The following is a 20,155-nucleotide window of genomic DNA, read 5'->3' as shown; positions in this document are numbered from 1 at the left end:
ATTCCCTGTATATGAAGAGTAAATTCCTTTCCACAAAGTTTTGGTGCACCTCCCCTAACACATCAAGCACAGACATGCTCATGTTGCAAATGGAGGCAAAAATGCTCTGAATTTCAGTGTGTTTTTATAAAGACACCACATAGTAGAACACCCCCAGAAAGAACAAGTGGATAGATCACTCAGTAGGTAGGCTTCCTGGACTCTCACCTACTCTACCACTGAGGTATGGAAGTCACAAAATGAAAATCAGCTGGACAAGTGGTCCCACTCACAAATTCTTCTCAGAAAATGCTCCAAAATGAAATGCAGGCTTAGGAAAGATACTGTTGACAGAAACACAGCTCTGGCTTTAAATTCTAAAGCACTGATGCGCAGAAGAACCATACTCCCCATCCATTCCTTTTGTATGGCTGAAGGAAGAGTGCCTACAGCAAAGAGACATAGGTGCTAGAAACAGTATGAAGTTGTAGCAGGCTGCACTGCTTGAGGGTAGAGAAAAATCAAAGCTCTAAGATCAGAGCACAAAGTTAAGAGATTTTTTTAAACATAAGTTTAAAAGTAACTCATTTGAGAGCTTCAATTTCACTTTAGTTTGTAGTCCTCTCCAGGGGCGTAGAAGAACACGTAACCAACCACTCTTTACGGTGCTAACTTCTAAAAATAAGGTACAAAACAGAAATATCACAGAACAAATTTGGGAAAAAAATGAAGAGTGCAACAAACATTAGTGCCAGAATGATGAATTAGCTCATGAAAAAGACATTTTTATAACTATTTCACCTTGAGACAATAAAAATCATCCTCCATATTTCTGAGCTGAAAGCTAGCTTATCTAATAGCAATGGATAAACTCCAAGAAGCATGGCAGGTTATGGACCTCTTCTGCTTTCACAACTATTGGCATAAAACACCTATAAAATTAATAACTTACCCTGAGACTAAGGAATATCACATGCAAGCATTATTAGAGTTTATTGACCTCATGTGTTTTAGTGACCTGCATGTCACTAATGATTAGAAGCAAAACTCAAGAGGCCAGTATTACGTTGGATGATGGATATCAAACTCAGAATTTCTAAATGACACTCCAAGCCTGACAGTGCAGTTAAGAGTTAATGTCAAAACAATGTGTGAATCTCAAAGATCTGACCTGATGCTTCCCCACCCCTTTTCAACTAAAAGGGCTGAGATTACCCCACACCAAGGACAGAAAGAAAAAGAAAAAAAGACAGCTTTACAGAAAATAAATATCATAATTTCAGCAAACTTAGACTTCCATTTGTGACATTTCAGATCTGATTATTTAGATGTTAAGCTACAAGATTATTCATCTATAGTTCTGTATAGGAATTACATATTGGAGACATCTACAGCTCTGACATTGCAAACACTCTGATGAGAAGACTTCATACATCCAGAGCTACTCATGTGCTTGGAGGTTCTGCTCACATGTTAGAGATGAAGGCCTGAAAATATTTTTTTCTTGCACATGGCACAGTAAAGGTGTATTACTCTTTTAAATTAACTCGGTCTCCTGAAATTAGTAGTACATCTTTGTATTTTATCATTAATGAAGCATTTTTTCCATTCACATGCTAAAGTAAATGGCAAGAACTGAAAGAGCAGAAGGTAAATAAATAGCAGTTTATTGATAAGATTTTTTTTTTTTTAATTGCAATGACACAAATATACCAGAGCTTACCTCAAAATGGAAATTGGTAGAAAATATCTTAAGAGAACCATACTATCATCTAGGACTATGCTATAACATATTTATATAACGCATTTGAACTCTACATTCAGTATTTAAGCACTAGATTAGTCTTACTGTATGGTAGAGTAAGAAGTCAACTGTATGTTGTAATTGAATGTCTTTGTAAGAGAATTCATGATATCTGCAGAAGTCTTTGATAATGTCTAATTAATGGCTATGAAACTAGGCCTTTAATATGTGTCTGTGTGTGCTTTGCTTATAAGGCTTAAAAAGTTCAAACTTCATTCATACAAATAAATCAAAACCAATGTATTTGTATGTATATAAGTATGTACATGCAAACATTTGTATAAGTGCAAACACAAATACAAAACAATTAAAAATATTATTTACCTAATTTTATATATAAATTAAAACTTTTCAAACGTGCAGGTGACCGAGCACTGGCACAAGCTGCCCAGAGAGTTTGTCGTTTCCAGCTTTAAGATATTCAAAAGCCATCTGGACTCGGCCCTGGACAAGCAGCTGAAGGTGCTCCTGCTGCAGCAGGGGGGTTGACAAGGAGACATCCAGGTGCCTTCCAGCCTCAACTACTCTGTGATTCTCTACTTAGCAGGTACTAAAGCTGAGGCTGAACTGTAGAAAATCTACTGTCATGAATACAAAAAAAAGTTGAATTCTACAACTCTGATTTCCTTGGTATTCCTACATTGCAATTAGTTAAATGACAAAAACTATGAAAATTTAAGTGCACAAGTTTTCTGTTTGATTTTCATATCTAAAGAGCATGTGCACACTGGAACTAGCATGACAAGTTAAAGGGTTACTGCATTTACAGACCGTCTATTTCTCTCAAATTTAATAGCTGTTACCATCATGTTTAGCTGCTGCTGCTCCCCCTGCAGATGGGAATTCATTGATATGATTAAATTTGATGGTATGATAATGTATGGTAATCGTGATTAATCAGAAGCCCACTAGCAAATGGAGGATGTTGGGTATTATGTCACCTGCATTTTAAACTGCATTCCCTTTATGCCAGCCTGACAATATTTGACAGCTGGAGGGTTCTCATGCTGCATCTGCTTGCTACTACTTATAGATCTGATAAGAGAAAGCGCTCATCATTCCTTCACTACCTTAAGTGCTGTAATTATAGAGCTTTGCAGTCAAGTTGTGAAAACAGTAAGCGTTCAAAAGGAAAGCTTTTTGCTAGCTGCTGTACAAGCTCTGTCTCACATCTGCAAGGGCTATAAATCTCAAAGAAATGTAATTTGATGCAGCAGTCTCATTCAAACATGATTTGCATGAAATGCTGTATAAAGCACTATCCAAGAAATGTCAATCAACACCACCTGATACCATGTATCCTGTTAAATGAAAACAAAATGCTCTCTACACTACCTGTGATCTGCTCTTGCTACCTAGTAATAGACTGAAAATTTCATTTACTGTTAGTCATTGTATTAAAGCCATAGCTAAAGCAGAGTAATTGTGAGAAAGTAGGAGAATCGCTTTCACAAGTGGCTTTTTATTTCCATTAACAGTTTTAGCTCCAACATGCATACTGTTGTAAACACATACTGATTACTCACTGCAAATCATTACTTCCTGAATATCAGTTTAAAAGGACTGCCAGTACTCAGATGCACAGCCATTTAAAAATTGTCCTTACCATGAACACTGGCCAATACAAAGCAAGACTTTTGCAACAGTTGCTAAAACTCTTATTTAGGAGTAATAATCCGTGACCAAATTAGAAATCTTGGAAAAAAAATAACTTCCTATGTACGTTTTCCACAACAAACATGAAACACTACTGCAAGGAGTTCTGTTTCCAAAAGCATTGTAAATTTCTTCTTGCACAGACTACAAGAGGCATTTATGCAAAGATACACTCACAGGCCAAGGTACATTGTGAAATCCATTACACTGACCCAAGTTGGCTAAAACAGTGTTACAGGCAGATCCAGTCAGCTCAAGAGCTAATTTACAAAATATAAAGTAGATCATATTCTAACATACCTTTTATAAACCAAATAGCGTTAATACTTTTTGGCTAAAATAAACTCTACAAGCAAATGGCAAAAATGAAGGACAGTGACCAATGACAGCAAAGCTGGGCATTGCATCTCTCACAGATTAAAACAAAGAAGTATTTCCTAAGTATCTGAATTTCAAACAACAACTTCAAAGCTGAAAATTTGTCAAACTGAAGATTTCAGCAATGACTAAAGAAAAAGCTAACCAATTTTCTCTTCCAGCAGCCATTTACAACAACGACATACTGGAGATGAAGTTGAATACTCAGTGAAAATGTAAACAATGCTTACTAAGTTTCCTGCAGTTCAAGCAAAAAAAAACATTCAGGTATTCTTTTGGGATGAGGACTATTTTGAAATAAAATTCTAACGCAAATTCCAATAGCAAATCATGTCAGAAGAAACTCTCCTGGGAAGTAAAAAGACACACAATGTAGAATATTCACTAGGGCCTGAGGATAGCTGCTCTACTAAGGTCTTGTTTTTATATTGAATGAGACATAATTTATACATAGTATAATTCAATTTTTCTTTTAGATTTGAATTCAACAGTTATTTGAAAGGCACCCAGAGCACTAAAAGGTGTCCTGTCAAAGGAGAAAAGCTTTGTGCACCTCAAAGCCTTCCTGGCATAAGTCAGCCAGGCAGACAACAGTGCAGCTTCATTTTTTGCTTCATGTCACTTCAGACTATTCCTAGTTCCAGCTCTGAAACTCAAATGGATCAAATTTAAGGGAATTGGTCTGAGGGGTGGTTATCTGCCCAGCTCTCACCATAGCTAGGGTGAGGAGGTTAAGAACCGCAGCTGAATAGGGTTTCATCCAGCTTCCCTGAAAATTCTCCTGGCAAAAGGCACACAGTTCCCAGGCTCTGCTCTCTCTGCAGTGGTTTCAGATAACAAATGGCAACAGAGATAGAAAGGAAATGACCCAAAACTGAAGACGCCATTTCTCTCTTCTGCCTCAAGCACTGTGAAGCAGGTTCTCTGCAAGGCCCTCTTCACACCAAACATCTTAATCCAGCCCCAAGTTTGGATGCCAGCAATCCCCGCCCAGTATCCATCTGAAGAATTTTGTCAATGGAAACATTCTCCCTCGGTCACACTCTATCTCAAAATTGGCATGATGACACTTGGACCACATCTATATGTCCTTGAAAAACTGCTCACAAATGACAAGTGAAAATCCTTTTGGTGTAAAGTTAAATACAATTAAGTAATATTTGAAGGATATTAGGCATATCTAATATTCCAATGTCTTGGAATATTTCAAACCTAGAATGTGCTGGTGAAAGCACATGAGATGAAAAAGATTTGGACCGTCATCTAAGCTCCTGAAAACTGCCATTTGTAAGCAAATGATTTTGTTAGTTTCATACTAAGTAAGGATCTGGCCTTTATAATGGTCAGTTAACAGCAACCTACATACAGAGTGTTTAGAAACTCCTCTTCCATTTCTTACTCTTTTTTGTTTGTTTTTACTTTGTTATATCTTACTCTTCTATACATCAGACAGCAACAGAAGAAGAAATTATCCTAGATAACCACCACCATCAGACAGAAACCACAAATGTAACACATGAGGGATAATGAAGTCATACCTGGATTGGATCATCCATAAGAACTACTAACTTGGTCAGAAAAATGTGAAAAACTCATGAGATCCATGCAACAGTATATGAGTAAAACCTCCATAGTTTTCTTTCAAACAGATTAGTCCCCAAACATTATTACTTGAGAAACACTCACTGGGACAGTAAGTCAGAGAAAGGCATTTTACTGCTTTAAATAGAAGGCAGATGATATCTGAAGCAACACCACCAAAAGGACTCAGCTGAAGATGTTAGCTTAATCTATTCTTTAAACAGCTTAAAGAACACACTCCATTGGCACTTGCACAATTCCAGGTTAATTCTAATACCTGGAAAAAACATTACATCAACTACAGCTGAAGTCTGAATTACTACTAAATACAGCCACCTGAAGGCAGCTTGTTCATATGTGCATAGAAGCCTCTGCAGAACTCAAAGCTTTAACTTCCAAGTCAGCACAACTTTACCACATTCCTCAGCTACTAATGTGCCTCAGAGCCACTATTTATTCAGTCCTACTTAGTAAACTGCAGCTCTCAGATTTTAAGACTAAGTCACCTTGAATCGTTACAAGATAAGAAATGGACAACTTCCTTATTTGATTCAAAATTACTCTAAATGCTCAAGTAAGTTCAAAACACAGCTGGATTAAATCCATCATGTCATTTTTAGTACTTCCTCTCTAAACACAAGGGGTTAAATGTTTTAGGTAAGAAATAATTCAACAATATGCTTTACCCTGAAATATTAAAATTTAGGTTGAGGGCTGTTCAGTGAATTTAATCTGTCCCACATCCAAGAAGATTCAGTTCTGATCAACATTACCCAATTTAGTACTACATTATTTCTTACAGTTTAGAACTGAAACCAATATGCTAACATGTTCGTTACAACTTCGTTCAACTCTTTAATTACACTCGTCTGCAAAAGGTTTTGAGAATTAACCATTACATGGTTACAAGTCACTTCATTAGCCCTAAATTAGTAACACCTGGTTTCCAATGGATTTATGACTTATAATTGAGTAGCAATTGCTCTGATTGAAGCTGCTCTCACAAACTGGAGCACACAAGCACTCTCTGTGCGAGACTTCCCAAGTCTCTGCTAGATGAGACAGGAACTCAGAGAAACTATCAGAAACCATCTTTCTTTCAGATAAGGCCCCAGACAGTTGTAGGTCTCTCCCCTACATTTTCACCTCCGCCACATTCAATCAAACAAAACATTCAGTTCAAAGTCATAGGGGAAAACAGACCAAAAATATTTTTAACTCCAGAGTTTTTAGAAACAAAGCAACCAGCAGACTGCTTGACTACTATCTTAAGATCAGGTGATCCCAAAGCAAGAGTCAATCCAAGTGATTACATATCCAGAGACTCCTTTTATAATGAGAAAAACGTGAATACACTGCAGTCTGGAATACTACTTTGATCTTTTTCAAATGGCTTGTCAGCAAAGTTGTCTAACCATTGCTATACTGCTATGAGTCAACATCTACACATAAACAAGCGTATTATAACAACGCAGCAGCATTTGACATGTAACAACGCAAGGAAAGGTAGTTCTGCAAGAAAAAAAACATTCAAGTCAAAGTAAATTTGTGCTCAGCTCAAGAACAATCGTACTACATTTAACAAAACAAACATCATACGCACGCAGTGACACTTAGTTCCTAAGCCTAACTGATCACCTATGCAAAATTTATAAAGTACTTCATAAGAGAAGAACATATTATACCCATTTTATAAATCATTGAGTCATGGAGAGATTAAGCACCTTTCTAAGGCCAAAGAGCAAGTTACTAGCTGAAGGGGAAAAAACACTCAGGGCATTCAAATCACAGTACTGGATCCTAGAGTTAAAGCCTTCTTTTTCCTAATAAGAGCAAATTACATCGACTCTTTGCTGGTACAATGCTTACATAAAAAGGCAGCAAGTAGACAGTCAGTATTTTCCTTCAGGCAAAAGGAACAACAGTCCTACTAAAAATGTTCACTTTATTCCATTTAAAAAATGGGTGCATACAAGATTAGCTATGTTGGTGCACTTGTCAACTTGCAAAAACAAAAGTAAACAGAATTAAAATCTAATTTCACAGTCAATTTAAAAAAAATTAATTTCCAATTTTTCTACAGTGATGTAAACATACTTCAAAGATGTCAATTACAATGCCTTTACAGATATTCCTTGTCCTTTAATTTCTTTTTAATACTCAATTGTGTTTATTGACACAAGCAAGTTAATGTCAAATGAAACCACAGGCAAGATACTTTTAAAATGTTAATAAGGTTTCTGCTTAATACTAAAGGCTGCTGAAGAGAACTTCCTCTTAAAACCACAATACTTCTGAACAGAAAGCTACCTCCAGTTAAAACATTGATACTGAAATTATGTAATGGATTAAGTTGATGAAACTGCAGTTTTACTACATAAGCTTTATAGAGGAAATGTGGTAATTTGAAAACTCAGCCACTCTACGAAATATGGACATCACAGCTCCTCACCTGCGTGCCTAAAAAATACTCTCCATCAAAAGCAACCAAGTATGCACACAGCAATCAAAAGTCACAGCAGGTTTCCAAAATCTGCTTTTTTCAAATACATCTCATCTCTGTGCAAGTAATTCACTGTGTGATACCACACCACAAACATTAACAAAGAATAATTTTTTGTGTGTGTTTAGGAAACAATGTGCATGTCATAACCTAAACATATTTAAGGCAATACTGTGCTATATTTTTTTTTCTTATTTTGATACTCTACAAACCACTTCAATTAAAACTTCAGGACAACAAAACTGTGAAATATCAATTAAAAAAGACCTAGAAAGGCATTTTTCTCCATCCATAAAAAAAAAGTAGAATTATCATCATGAAGTAGTTAGGTGTCATGTTTGTTTTGGAAGGTAGAATCATGCAGGAACTCAAGGCCATTCTCTTTTTCAATATAAAAATATGAAGGCGTTTAAATGTCTGAAGTAATGATAAAATGCAATTTTCCTGATTTTTAAAATAAAAAAAATTATACAGCTTGTTAAGCTTTCAGATGTTTTTCAAACAGCTTTTTATTATATCAAATAAAGTCAGAATTCTATTTATACAGAAAGACTCAAGTAATAAAATAAAGCCCGTATTCCTTAAGATAAGATGCATTCATGGCTCTCCCACTGGAGAGATTGGTTCAATAATTTTACAGTTAAACAGAATTAATTCTACTCTCAAAAATCCATTGACCTTAAGCTTTTAACAAACATTTTCAACTGCAGAGTGTATTGTCAATATTTACAAATCCTTAAAATTATATTTCACTAGAACAGCCTTTATTTGCTATATTAATATTTCTTTGCAAATGTATGCTTATCCATATCAAAGAAGAAGAAACAGCTGCTACTCACAGGAAATCTCTGGGGTCCTACAGCAGGTCTTGGCTGGGCTGGAACTGGCAGCAAGGGCACTGAAACAAGAAGCACCTTTTAACACCATTTGTTTCACCTAACAGTTGTTGCTGTTATTTCCAAAAGTGGTAGCAATAAGAAGCCATGATTAAAATCTGCTACATTTACCCTCACATGTCACAGTTCCTACAATTAAATTCAAGCAATCATTCCCTCTCCCGCAACATGCAACAGGGCAATTAGAATTCTCCTAGTTCATTTACATAACTTAATTCTGCATTTTCCAGAATTAGATTGTTTCTTGTTTCAGGGAAGAAAAAAACAGAATAAGTATTCAGCCAAAGATGTCTCGCAGACAAAGCTGACACAGACTCTGAACAATAAATCCATGTTTCAAATAGAAGGACACATGATTAATTCACCTTCTCCACTTAATGCCCCTCGTTTCCTACATATATCGCAGTGTCACCACCTACTCCCACAGCAAACACAGGCATCAGAAAAATCTATCTGGCATGAATCACTGTTCGTGGGAAGGTAAATGAGGCAGGCAGGCAGCAGCAATTAACAGTAAGCAAAAACTACTTCATCTGGTTTTCCAACCACAATGGTGAATGCAAGTAAAATCTGTTTGTGTAATCACAGAACTTGTGATATCAGAAGAGACTTCTGCTTCATAAAGAGACATCAAGAATTAGGAGACCATCTTCTTGAAAAATAACTTCTCCAGAACTAGGATTTCAGGGAGTCTAACACAGACCATATCATACTATTTCAATAAACTGATCCCAAAAATTATGACCCAAGACAACCACTCAAAATTACGGCATAACACAAAAAAGTAACCACTGTGAGATCACCTTGGAGACTGAATCTCTGTTGGAACCCATAGCACAAAGTATAGTGATAAGATTTTCCTTTTTTCATTGCAGGTGCCCCCTCCTACCTTCCTTTGGATTGTATAAATCATTAAAAGTAAATATACATCAGTGTTAGACAAAATACATACAGAGTTAACATAAAACGTTTCAATCAAACTACTGGATGTATTTGCTCACTTACTAAAAACTATGAGTAAGGTTTTTTTCCCACACAGGGTTAAATATTGATGTTGTAGACAACTTTATAACATTGAACTAGCTGCATTCTGCAATACGTTTAGCTAAAATGCCTCAATAATTCATTTCTCCTCAGTAATACCAGCACAGGAGCTAGTACATTAGCACCTGTTTTTAGTGCATGTTCACATCTGGCTTCCATTCACTTTCAAGTACTTGTGGTTTACTGGTTCATGACAGGACATACTAAGCATGTGGGTCCTTCAGCTCTGAAGGACTAGGTGCAAACTTTGCATCAGGTTCCAGGAGAGGATTAGTCAAACGTTTTCATCTTGGCTTCTAGTGAAGATCTGCCTATTTCATACAATCATCACCACTTGAAAAAAAACTGACAGCATGCTCTTGACAGACCTGGAACTAAAGTAGCTCAGGTCAGAGCAGCACTGAGAAAAAAAAAAAAATCACAGAAGGTGGTAAATGCAAACAAGTGTCATCTGTACAGGGCACTCGGGTCTATTTTGGTATCCTGCCTCTGGCCGGAGCATATAGATATATCAGTTCCTTTAAACAAAGGAATTTAATACTCCTGAAAGATTGTTCAAACTCAGTGCCCTTTCAGTACCCAGTCACTTGCTGAAGCAGCAAAGAATTCTCAAATAAGGATTTATTTTCCCTACATTAAATTTTCCACAGGTTCAAAAGGTTTGAAAGTTACGTTTCAAACACAGTGTTATGTTGTTAGATGCTATTTTAAGAAGATTCTTTTGTCTTTGGCTGTAAATTTCAAGACTTTATCTATAAAGATGAAGAAGCCATTCCCATACTGATGATTTATGAGAATAATAATGTAGTTTTTCCCAAGACACCAAGCAGTTTTCAAAAAGGTAAATGGCACAAAAACTCACTGAGCTGCCACAAGCTGCTCATTAGTAGCGCCTGTCAATTTTGGCAGCACTACAGTATCCTTGAAATAGTTATTTGTGATATAAACATTAAGTGAAAAAAAAATACTCAGTACCAAAATCAAAGGTTGAATCAGTATTTCACAGTACATCTACTAGTACTATGCAATTCTCTGGTATTTGTGAATTGATCATCCTCAAATTTGGACATGCACTCAGACAAAAATTTCTTCAAACAACTCAAAATTAATTTACAGAATAGGACACAAAAGAAAAAATGATGACAAGCAATCAACTGCAAGACATGGGATTCAAATGCCACAAAAGGTACAACTGAATGCTAACAAACAGTATCTGCAATAGACACTCACTTAATGGTTTTGACAGACTGAGCCTTTCTTAATCATTTATGAAGCTTCAAAGACCAAAAAAATACTAGAAATTTGTTTGACAAAAACTGGCTTGACAAAAAGCAACTGCTGGTTGGTGTTTTTGTTTTCTGAACTGAAATAGAAGATTTGCTTTTGGAACAAAGAAATAAGCCAAAAAATGGGATTCTTCGGGAGTGCTTCAACTCACTCCAGCTAAGGCTGGAGTTCTGCTGAAGTGAAGAAGAAAAAAAAACCACCAGAAACAGAAAACCTAATGGTAAACACACCCACGTAGATCTTGTTTGGTTTGTTTTGTCTAGACTCAGTCACAAATCAGAGATAAATAGGTTTTTTTTTTTCTTTACCCTCTTGAGGATAATGCTTTCCAAATAAATAGCACTACTAACAGCTCTGCTTGTTGAGAGCTGCCCTAAAAGGTGTAGCCCAAAGGGTGCTTGTGCTAAGTTGCAGAAAAAGTGTGCTTCTAGGATACTTCCACACTATCAATCAAATAATCACAAATGCAGCACTGAGTGAAAATTGAATGCATACATATTGTTATATGAGAACCATAGCTTGTACCTTTCACACAGCAATTATATAATTATAGTTCAAAGACTACCTTCATGTAATTATTTTACAAAGACAGCTTGAGGGAGCTGGGCTTGTTCAGCCTGGAGAAGAGGAGGCTACAAGGAGGCCTCACTGCAGTCTTCCCATATTTAAAAGGGGATTGTAAAAAGGAGGAGAATCAACTTTTTACTTGGGTAGATAGTGATAGAATAAAGGGGAATGGTTTTAAGCTCAAGCATGGAAGGTTTAGATTGGATGTCAGGGGGAAGTTCTTTAGCAAGAGTGGTGAGGTGCTGGAAAAGGATGCCTAGAGAGATTGTGTATGCTCTGTCTCTGGAGGTGTTCAAGACCAGGCTGGATGGGGCCCTGGGCAGTCTGGTCTAGTGCCAGATCTGGAGGTTGGTGCCCCTGCCTATAGCAATGGGGCTAGAACTTGGTGATCCTTGGGGTCCCTTCCAAACCAAGCCATTCTATGATTCTATGTATTCTCACTAAAATAGGTGGGTGGTCATTCTGTGAATCCTTGGTTGAACCTAGAATGATGTAGGGAATTCTGAACTGCAGTACTTACCTGGTATTGAAAAGCAACATCTGCTACTTTTAGAACACATTCTCTTTACAGTTTTATTGCTCTTTGAAGGCTTTGGAAAAGCAAAGGTGATAAAGAAATGGAAATGGATTTACTAATCTCTGCTGGCCACAGTATAACAGCAGACATGCATCACTGGATCTTCCTTCTTTTGTATGATTTCCTTTTTCACATCACCTTACTTAATCTTACAAAATATTTAAGGAAAAAAAAATCAGCTTGAAGCATATTTACATGAAGCAGTAAACATATATGGTTGCAGCCCTAGCAAAGAACAATGAGTTACATACTAATGCATGTGTTCAGAAAGCTCACCTTGTACAGGTGTCACTACTGTTCCCTTGAAATGTGGATTTATGTGTATGTTCTTCGGTTGCTGAGGTGTCACTGGCGGCGGAGTCATCATTATTCTAGGCGTTTCTATCTGAGGGGGCATATGTAGCCCTGGAGGAGGAGAAGAATGATGCTGATGCTGTAAAGGAAGCAGAGATTGTAACTGTTGCTGCTGCTGCTGTTGTTGCTGCTGTTGCTGCTGTTGTTGTTGCTGCTGCTGCTGGTGCTGGAACAGACTCCTAACAGGTTGCTGGTGTGTTGGAATTAACCTCTGTGAATGAGTCTAAAGTCAGACAAAAGAATAAAGTCAATAGGCTTTAAAGTTCAAACAACCTGACATAAACCAGCACAAAATTAAGACACGTCTGGAGAACACAACTAAGGCCAAATATGAATGGAAAAATTTCTTTCCCATATCATCAAATCAAATGCAACTCTAATGAACCATTAGCACAGGAAAGCAAAGGTAGAGACATCAGCACAAAGAAGAAAACAGCAAAAAGCAAGAAAACATTCAGAAGTGAACAGCAGTGCTGCCCAGGATGTACACACACAGAGAACGTTACAAGAATGCATTCATTTGTCCATGGTTGTTGTTGTTTTTCTGTTTGTTTGGTTTTTTTTTGAACAGTGAAACTTGCTAATTTCATAGGTTAGGGTTTGCATATGTCACTGGAAACTGCCATCAGCTGCATTAAGACATATGTGATGAGTTCCAGTAACAAAGGAGATATACTAACTTTTGCATAAGAGAGCCTGAGAAGACAGAACTAACAGCTGGAAGAAAACTCAAAATATAAATTAAGCTAGACTCTTGAGGTATCAGTGCAGCCTATCTACTCATACTGTTTGAAAGAAAAACACATTCATCTGTTTCAAAGATACCTTTCTTTCAAAACAAAAACAAGTCTCTTGTTCAGTACTCTCAAACATGAATAGCCAATTTTTTTTTTTTTTTAATAACAAAAAACAAGTTTCTCCTTCAGAGACACTCATTCTTCTGCTTCTGAACGCACTGATACTACAGGTCAGCTCTAAACCAGAGCTTTAAAATCTCAATGCAAGACGAGTCAAGCACACAACCCTATAGTAACAAAGATATGTCACATCTGTTTCTTCCAGCAGTCATGTATGTCAAGGCAGATACAAAGAATGCAGAAGATATTATGACTAGCACAGAAATGTTTACAACATTTAAGATCAGAATAAGTAGCAAAGACTGCAGCAGTACAGACAAAATGATTCCATCTTCACGGTTTTAAAAATGCAAAACATTCCTCTGGCAGGGCTTTCAACCTCTGAGCCATCCACCAAGTCCTGCTACTGAACAGTACCTACAGTTACTGCTGTTGGAAAAAATTCTCATTGTTTAATACAAATGACCTCATCCTGCAAAGGCATACACTGAGTTTGTTCTACAATTCAGCTTCCAGTACACCATAACACAGTTAAAGTAAGTCTGGGATACCCCTCGATCCTACACATTGCTTTTCTGGATGGAAAAAGTAACATCTTCTAGTTTGTGATAAAAAGTACAAGCAGAAAAATAACAGTAACAAAGTTAAATTTCAATTGAAATCCTAAGGAATTAATTTATCTAGGTGTGATTTTTTTGTTTCCATTTGACTCCACAGTAGGATGGTGGAAATGCAAATCAATTTTTATAAACTCAAAAGTATGACCAAAAAAATAGTTTCACAAAAACCCTGAGTTATTTTATATTTATTTTTACTAAGTTACTATTTGTAGCACAGGACTGAACATGTCCCCATATTGCACCTATCTCAGAGGAATTATCTTACTCCTCCATGTTCAAGGAGGATCTCTTCAGGATCTCTAGTGCCTTGCCTGTTTGCATTTTAGTCAAAATTTGGTTTTCATCTGCAAGCACTGAGATTCCTCAAGGCTGGTAACAGGACTAACCCCATGCTTTTACAACCACCACATTACTTAAAGCTCATTTGACCTAACAGTACACCAAAGGAATAAAAAGTGTATATTGGAATATATATTCCACCTTCATAGAGACATGCAATTTAGAGCACCTTCTCTCCATCATTTCCTGAAAGCATGTCCAAAGAATACTAAGGATTAAAAGGTACCATTGTTGATGGTGTGTTTGGCAGCAGTGCAGGTCTGTGATCCTTCATTCTTCCCCTATCATTGTCTCTCCTTTGTTCTCCCATTCCATGGCACATAATTGAGCCTCCTCTTCGCCCTCCTCTCCTTGAGCCGTACCGCCCCTGTTTAAGCTGCCTTTCCCTTTCTTCAAATTCAAGTAATGCTGCTTTGGCTTCTGCAGAAAGTTCTGTTAAAAAGAGAGAGATGAGGAAAAAAAAATTAACCTCAAGATGAAAGCACAGAAAATACCAGGAAAAAACCAATGCTAGAAGCATAGAAACACCCCTGAAACTAACAGAATTTGCAGGCACTTTGATCTCTTCCAAGTGGCACGTTAACATTTCTTTAATGACACCTTCAACAGGAAAAAAGCACATACACTTGTGTCTGTTGCACAGACAAAAAACTGGCAGGTGACTGAAACAAACACGAACAAAAAGGTTTGTTTTTCCTCTCACTGATCTGCAGAAATGCCAGGCAACACAATGAAAGCCTAAGCAATCTTTACTGTCAAGGATACGTTGAGTCTTCCATAAAAACAGATTCAACCCAAAGAACATTTTGCACATTGGCATATTCCAAAGAAGGACATTGTTGGCAGTGAGGTACATTTTTGCTTTGTGAAACTACTTATACATATTTGATGTGGTTGAAGAACCAGCAGTACTTCACAAGTTCCACTTAGAGCACACTTCAAATTGTGTGCTCAGCTCAAGTCTGATACACAGCCACTGATAACACCCACCCAACCCACATCACAGGCAAACACCGGAGAACAGATAGTACTCCATGAAGACTGCCAAACTTTGCTGAAAATCGAAACAACACTGATAAAATTAAGAAAATTATGCTGTAACAGGGCCAGGCAATCAAATTACTTGGAAAAGTAGAGAAAGTCTACAACAGAATCACCAAACACCGTGACACCTCCAGCAATGCCACTCTTAAGGTATCCATTATTTAAAGGGGAAAAACTTCAACCCAAGCAGGCAGCTGAGCATTCCACCATGTGCCAGTGAGATCCTTCACTTTTACATTTAACAGTGGAAAATTAAACTAGTCTACACCCAGTCTTCCAGGCTGGATATGACTTTGGGCAGCCTGGTCTAGTGGTTGGCAGCCCTGCCCATGGCAGGGGGGTGAAATTAGATGATTTTGAGGTCCTTTTCAACCCAGGCCATTCTATGATTCTCTGATTCTACAAGAAATGCACTCCTGACCAAAAGGAAAAAACAAAACCAAACGTCTTTTGAATTCACATGAATAGTAATTAGTGCAAGATTTCCATTTTTCCATTTTTAAAAATTCTCCTCTTAGAGGAGGCCAGGCACAGAGACCTGTTTCCAGGATAAAACAGCTACTTGCTAATACCGCAAAATATGAAGATGAGAATAAAAACACTACATCTGACAGCACTCTTAAGTCAGCTGAAGACACTAATACGATGCTAATATTTCTTGCAAGTGTAATAGCCAAAACTACTTAACCCACCATCTTAAACATCTTTATAAGTAATCTCAGTTAGTCTTTAAAATTGAGCATTCACAGAAGGGCATGAAAGACTGAGAACAGCATATTCCCACCGACTCAGCTGTTCTTACTGAGCTACAGGTACCACCTGTACAATGGAGCTGCAAAGGCTGCCATTTCGCATGCCCCAATTTTCAGAGGTATTCAACACCTACAGAAAACAGGGGCTCTCTGATTCTTAAGAGAAAAGTTTAGAACTTGTTGACTGTCCAAGAATACAGCAAAATGACAGTCTGCCTAAAGTCTCAGTACCTGCCATAACATTTCCTATGCCATTTCTGCACACTGGCAACGAGACAAGTTTTTCTTCATTTATAGTCACACCAGATATTCTTATGAAATGTCACCTCTGCCCTAGTACCTGCCTCAGGAGATCAGCAGAGCCCAAGACAATCAGGTTTCTTCACGAAAAATCTCATACCATGCCTAGAAAAGGGGCAAGGAATCACAGACCCTCAAGCCTTTTTACAGTATGCGCACACATTATGGTTTACTAAGGAAAATTTAGATAACTATTCTCTTGAACAATGCAATCAAAAGCATCAGACGCAACCAGAACAATCACTTTATCCACAGTTGCTGTCAGAGGTGGAAAAAGCAGGCAGAAAAAAACTGGGAAAAACAGAGCTCTCATTTCAATCCTCCTTCCTTGCCTGAAATCTCAGCCGTACGTTAGCACAGTGAACACAAACTAATCAGAACACAGAAGAAATAATTCCCCACACAGTACAACAATTGTTACCAGTTTGCAAGGAAGTCTGCAGAAGGGCAGGGTTTTGTTTGTTATTTTTGTTTTTAACATTTTAGTTTTGCGACATTAAAGCTTTTTTTTCCTTCATGGGTAAGCAGATTCACAGCAAAATGACAGTTCCAACTCAATGAAGAGTTCAGTCAAATGCACTAAATGTTACATACTCCTTACCAAAGATGATAAAGATTCAACATCTCTAGAAATCAATGGCCTAGACATTCTACAATCTCTCCGTTCAAACTCTTCAAAACAATTACTTACTTTACCTTGGATAAGAAAATATTTAGGAGAGATTCCAGTTACATTTAAGAGAATACTCTATTTTTACATGGTTTGACCAGCACACACCAACTCTGATCTTGACTGTACAGTTCTCTCACATGCACGCAGTTAATGCAGTGAATCAGCAATTATTTTTCTAGTGTCTCTAAGTGTCAAGATTAATTTCAATATCCCTAGTAATAAAATGGTTTCAAATGACATCTTTAATCAGCAAGGAAGAATGCACTCCTCCAATAGAGACAAGCTGTCACAAAAGGTCACCAAAATGTGACAGGATGGAAATTACGTTTGTAACTTCAACTGAAATGTTAATTTCTCTGTGTTTTCTCAACTATGTTCAGATTTTAAAGTAAGGAGATGAGGCTCTACAACGAAGTTTCATTTTTAAACCAGCAGTGTCTGAAGAGTTGCTGTACAATCTCACAAGGAAGGAAAAAGTATTTCTTTAGGAAAACTTCCTACCATGTGATCAGTCATTTGGTCTCTTCACCAACAAATTAACACACAAAACTAGTATGAAGAGAACAGCAAGATTGTACTTTGTCCAAAAACCAGGTTAAACAAGCTGTTTATAGATTCACCTGCATTTGCATCGCCTTCTCCTCTTAAGTCAGGGCTACATCCTAACTTACCCACAGAAGCGAGTCTAATTCTAAGCACTCGTCTTCAAATATTTAAGTTGTAGTACAGGTTGTCTTCTCACCAGCTAGACCCTTTTTTATGATGTCTCTCTTACAGCACACGAGGTCTCAGAAAGCCTCAAAAAACATAAGACAATTTAATTCTATTAACAGACTGAAACAGGGCAGCTACATGAAAGTTGCTTATCTACTGCTTCTTCTGAACAGTGATAAATTCATAAATCTGAAAAGAGGGGGGTTCCGTATTTTCCTAGCACCCAAAATACATTTGGAGATCAACAAGTTATAATTTCTCTAGGCCAATCCAGCAATGCGAACGCAATAGGTTCATAACATATCCTTGAGAAGGGAAAAAAGCAAGCATACAGCTATTTAACAGCAGAATGCAGGTAATAAAGTCTGTGTTATAAAGTGAAGATCTTCCTCAAGGAATTCCTTAAGACGTATTCCATGACAATAAGCAGTAAAACAAAGATGAGGCAGCTGCCACTTGAGAACAGAAAGGCTTTTGAAGACACTACAAAAATGTCAAAGAAGTAACACTGTGCTCATGTTCAAAATGCTGTAAGTTTAAACATTACCACCAGGGCGATGGACACAACATGTACTATAAATGAGCTTGGACAACCTGGAAAGAGGCCAGTCTAAGTTAGAAGAAGGCTATTTTATCTTTCACCATCAAAGTAGTCGTCAAAAGTACTATATAAAACCTCTTAAGTTTCTTTTATTATAGCTCTTCAAAATGGTCCATTGCCACAGAATCTCACCCAAAGTTTCTGGAATGTTTCTCCTTTCTCTTGTCACATCTGAGAGTCTAATTATCGTTCCTTCTTTCCGTTCAGTTTTGAAACGTAATCGTCCAGACTCTTCGTCATCATCTTCCTCTTCATCAGATTCCTCTTTTGTTTCTTCTTGAAGTTCCAGAGATTCAATAGCTGCCTGAATCACAAAATACAGATGATAATGTAAATTGACAATCTACTTTCTTGATATCAAATGAGATTCAGAAGAAAAAGCTTCCTTTTAAAGTTTTGTTGCCACTACACATTACAAAAAACTCAATGAATGTTAAGAACTTAGCAATTAGAAAACTCAGAAACACAACACATAATCAATTATATAGTAATATCTACCAATAAAACATATTATGCTGCAGTGCCGTAAGGGATATGGAATCTCCAATAAGAACCATCATCAGATCGCTGAACGCTTTTGGACACAGAGATATTCCATCACTGAACTGACTAAGTGGCAATCCTGGGATACAACCAGATTCAAGAAACCCAAACACTCATTATTTATTTTTTATTTTAAATTTGTTAACAACTACAGGTACTGCACTGTAGAGAAAAATACAGATAACCTCACATTTCTCAGCTTCACTCCCCTAGTGTATGTATAATTGTATTTGTCTTTATTTTTTCTACTCCTTGAATATTTCCGATATTTAATTCATTGGGGAAGAGAATGGATTAAATGATTGCACAGCATTTGAATATACTAAATTTGTATATTGGAATGCTGCTCCCTCGTCCTCATTTACTTGCCAATTCTCTCTGTAACAGAGAACATTTATTTAGATGAAAATGTCCCAATTGAAAATGGATTTCTCACTTTCAAATTAAAATATGTAAATAAACGTCATTTCCTGCACTGGCAAGATAAAATTAATGCTTAGAATGTTACACAAGTTATATTTAATTTCTGGAATTGAAAATTAAAAATGTTCTAATGTAATATGATTTTCCATAAATTATTTGGTTACTAAAGTTGGCTATTTTTGGTAGAAGCCTACTTGCTCATTTCTTAGAGACTGCACATGCAATTTAATTCTTTGTGAAGTCACTAAATACATCACAACTTTCACGTTGCTTAGACAGTTAAAAAGTGAGTGAAATATAACATGCAAGAAATGGTTTAATCTTCTCATTAACCAGATTGGTGCAGTGATTTATATGAAAAAGGCAAAAGGTGTCAGTCAGGCAGACAGATACTAAGTCAAACATCAAAAAAGGAATTAATAGCAGAATAGTGCAAAAGATTGCCAATTTCATCACCCAGGAGCCCACTTTTATATTAAAAAAAAAATCACAAGAAAAGATAGGACCTGGCAAGACATCCTCAACTTGTACAAGACTGCACTATGTAAGAACTCCAGCTCAAAGCTTCACCGGCTTTGGCCTCATATGTTTACTTACCGGGCTTTTTTGGGTTATGGATTGCATCATTGCAGATTGTTGTTTATCCAGTCTAAGCACATATTC

The 20,155-nt window shown here is 37.0% G+C and overlaps 1 protein-coding gene across 10 annotated transcripts in view; it reads right to left on the bottom strand.

Annotated features, from left to right (window-relative positions):
* The window catches only part of RBM33 (RNA binding motif protein 33), a 94,247-nt gene that overhangs the window by 49,130 nt on the left and 24,962 nt on the right, over window positions 1–20,155 (bottom strand). For 7 of the 10 annotated variants that reach the window (XM_025148307.3, XM_025148308.3, XM_025148310.3 and 4 more), the window contains exons 7-10: window positions 18,659–18,830; window positions 14,669–14,874; window positions 12,549–12,849; window positions 8,741–8,799 (exon numbers count right to left, since the gene is read on the bottom strand). In XM_025148307.3, the coding sequence (XP_025004075.2) occupies window positions 8,741–8,799; window positions 12,549–12,849; window positions 14,669–14,874; window positions 18,659–18,830 (738 nt within the window). The remainder of the gene's footprint in view (window positions 1–8,740; window positions 8,800–12,548; window positions 12,850–14,668; window positions 14,875–18,658; window positions 18,831–20,155) is intronic. The other 3 variants (XM_025148309.3, XM_040696638.2, XM_040696639.2) reach the window with 1 other exon arrangement.

This window comes from Gallus gallus, chromosome 2, assembly GCF_016699485.2.
Source record: "Gallus gallus isolate bGalGal1 chromosome 2, bGalGal1.mat.broiler.GRCg7b, whole genome shotgun sequence".
Taxonomy (NCBI): domain Eukaryota; kingdom Metazoa; phylum Chordata; class Aves; order Galliformes; family Phasianidae; genus Gallus; species Gallus gallus.
Note: the sequence above shows the minus strand (reverse complement) of the source record. Positions and strands in the feature narration are given on the sequence as shown.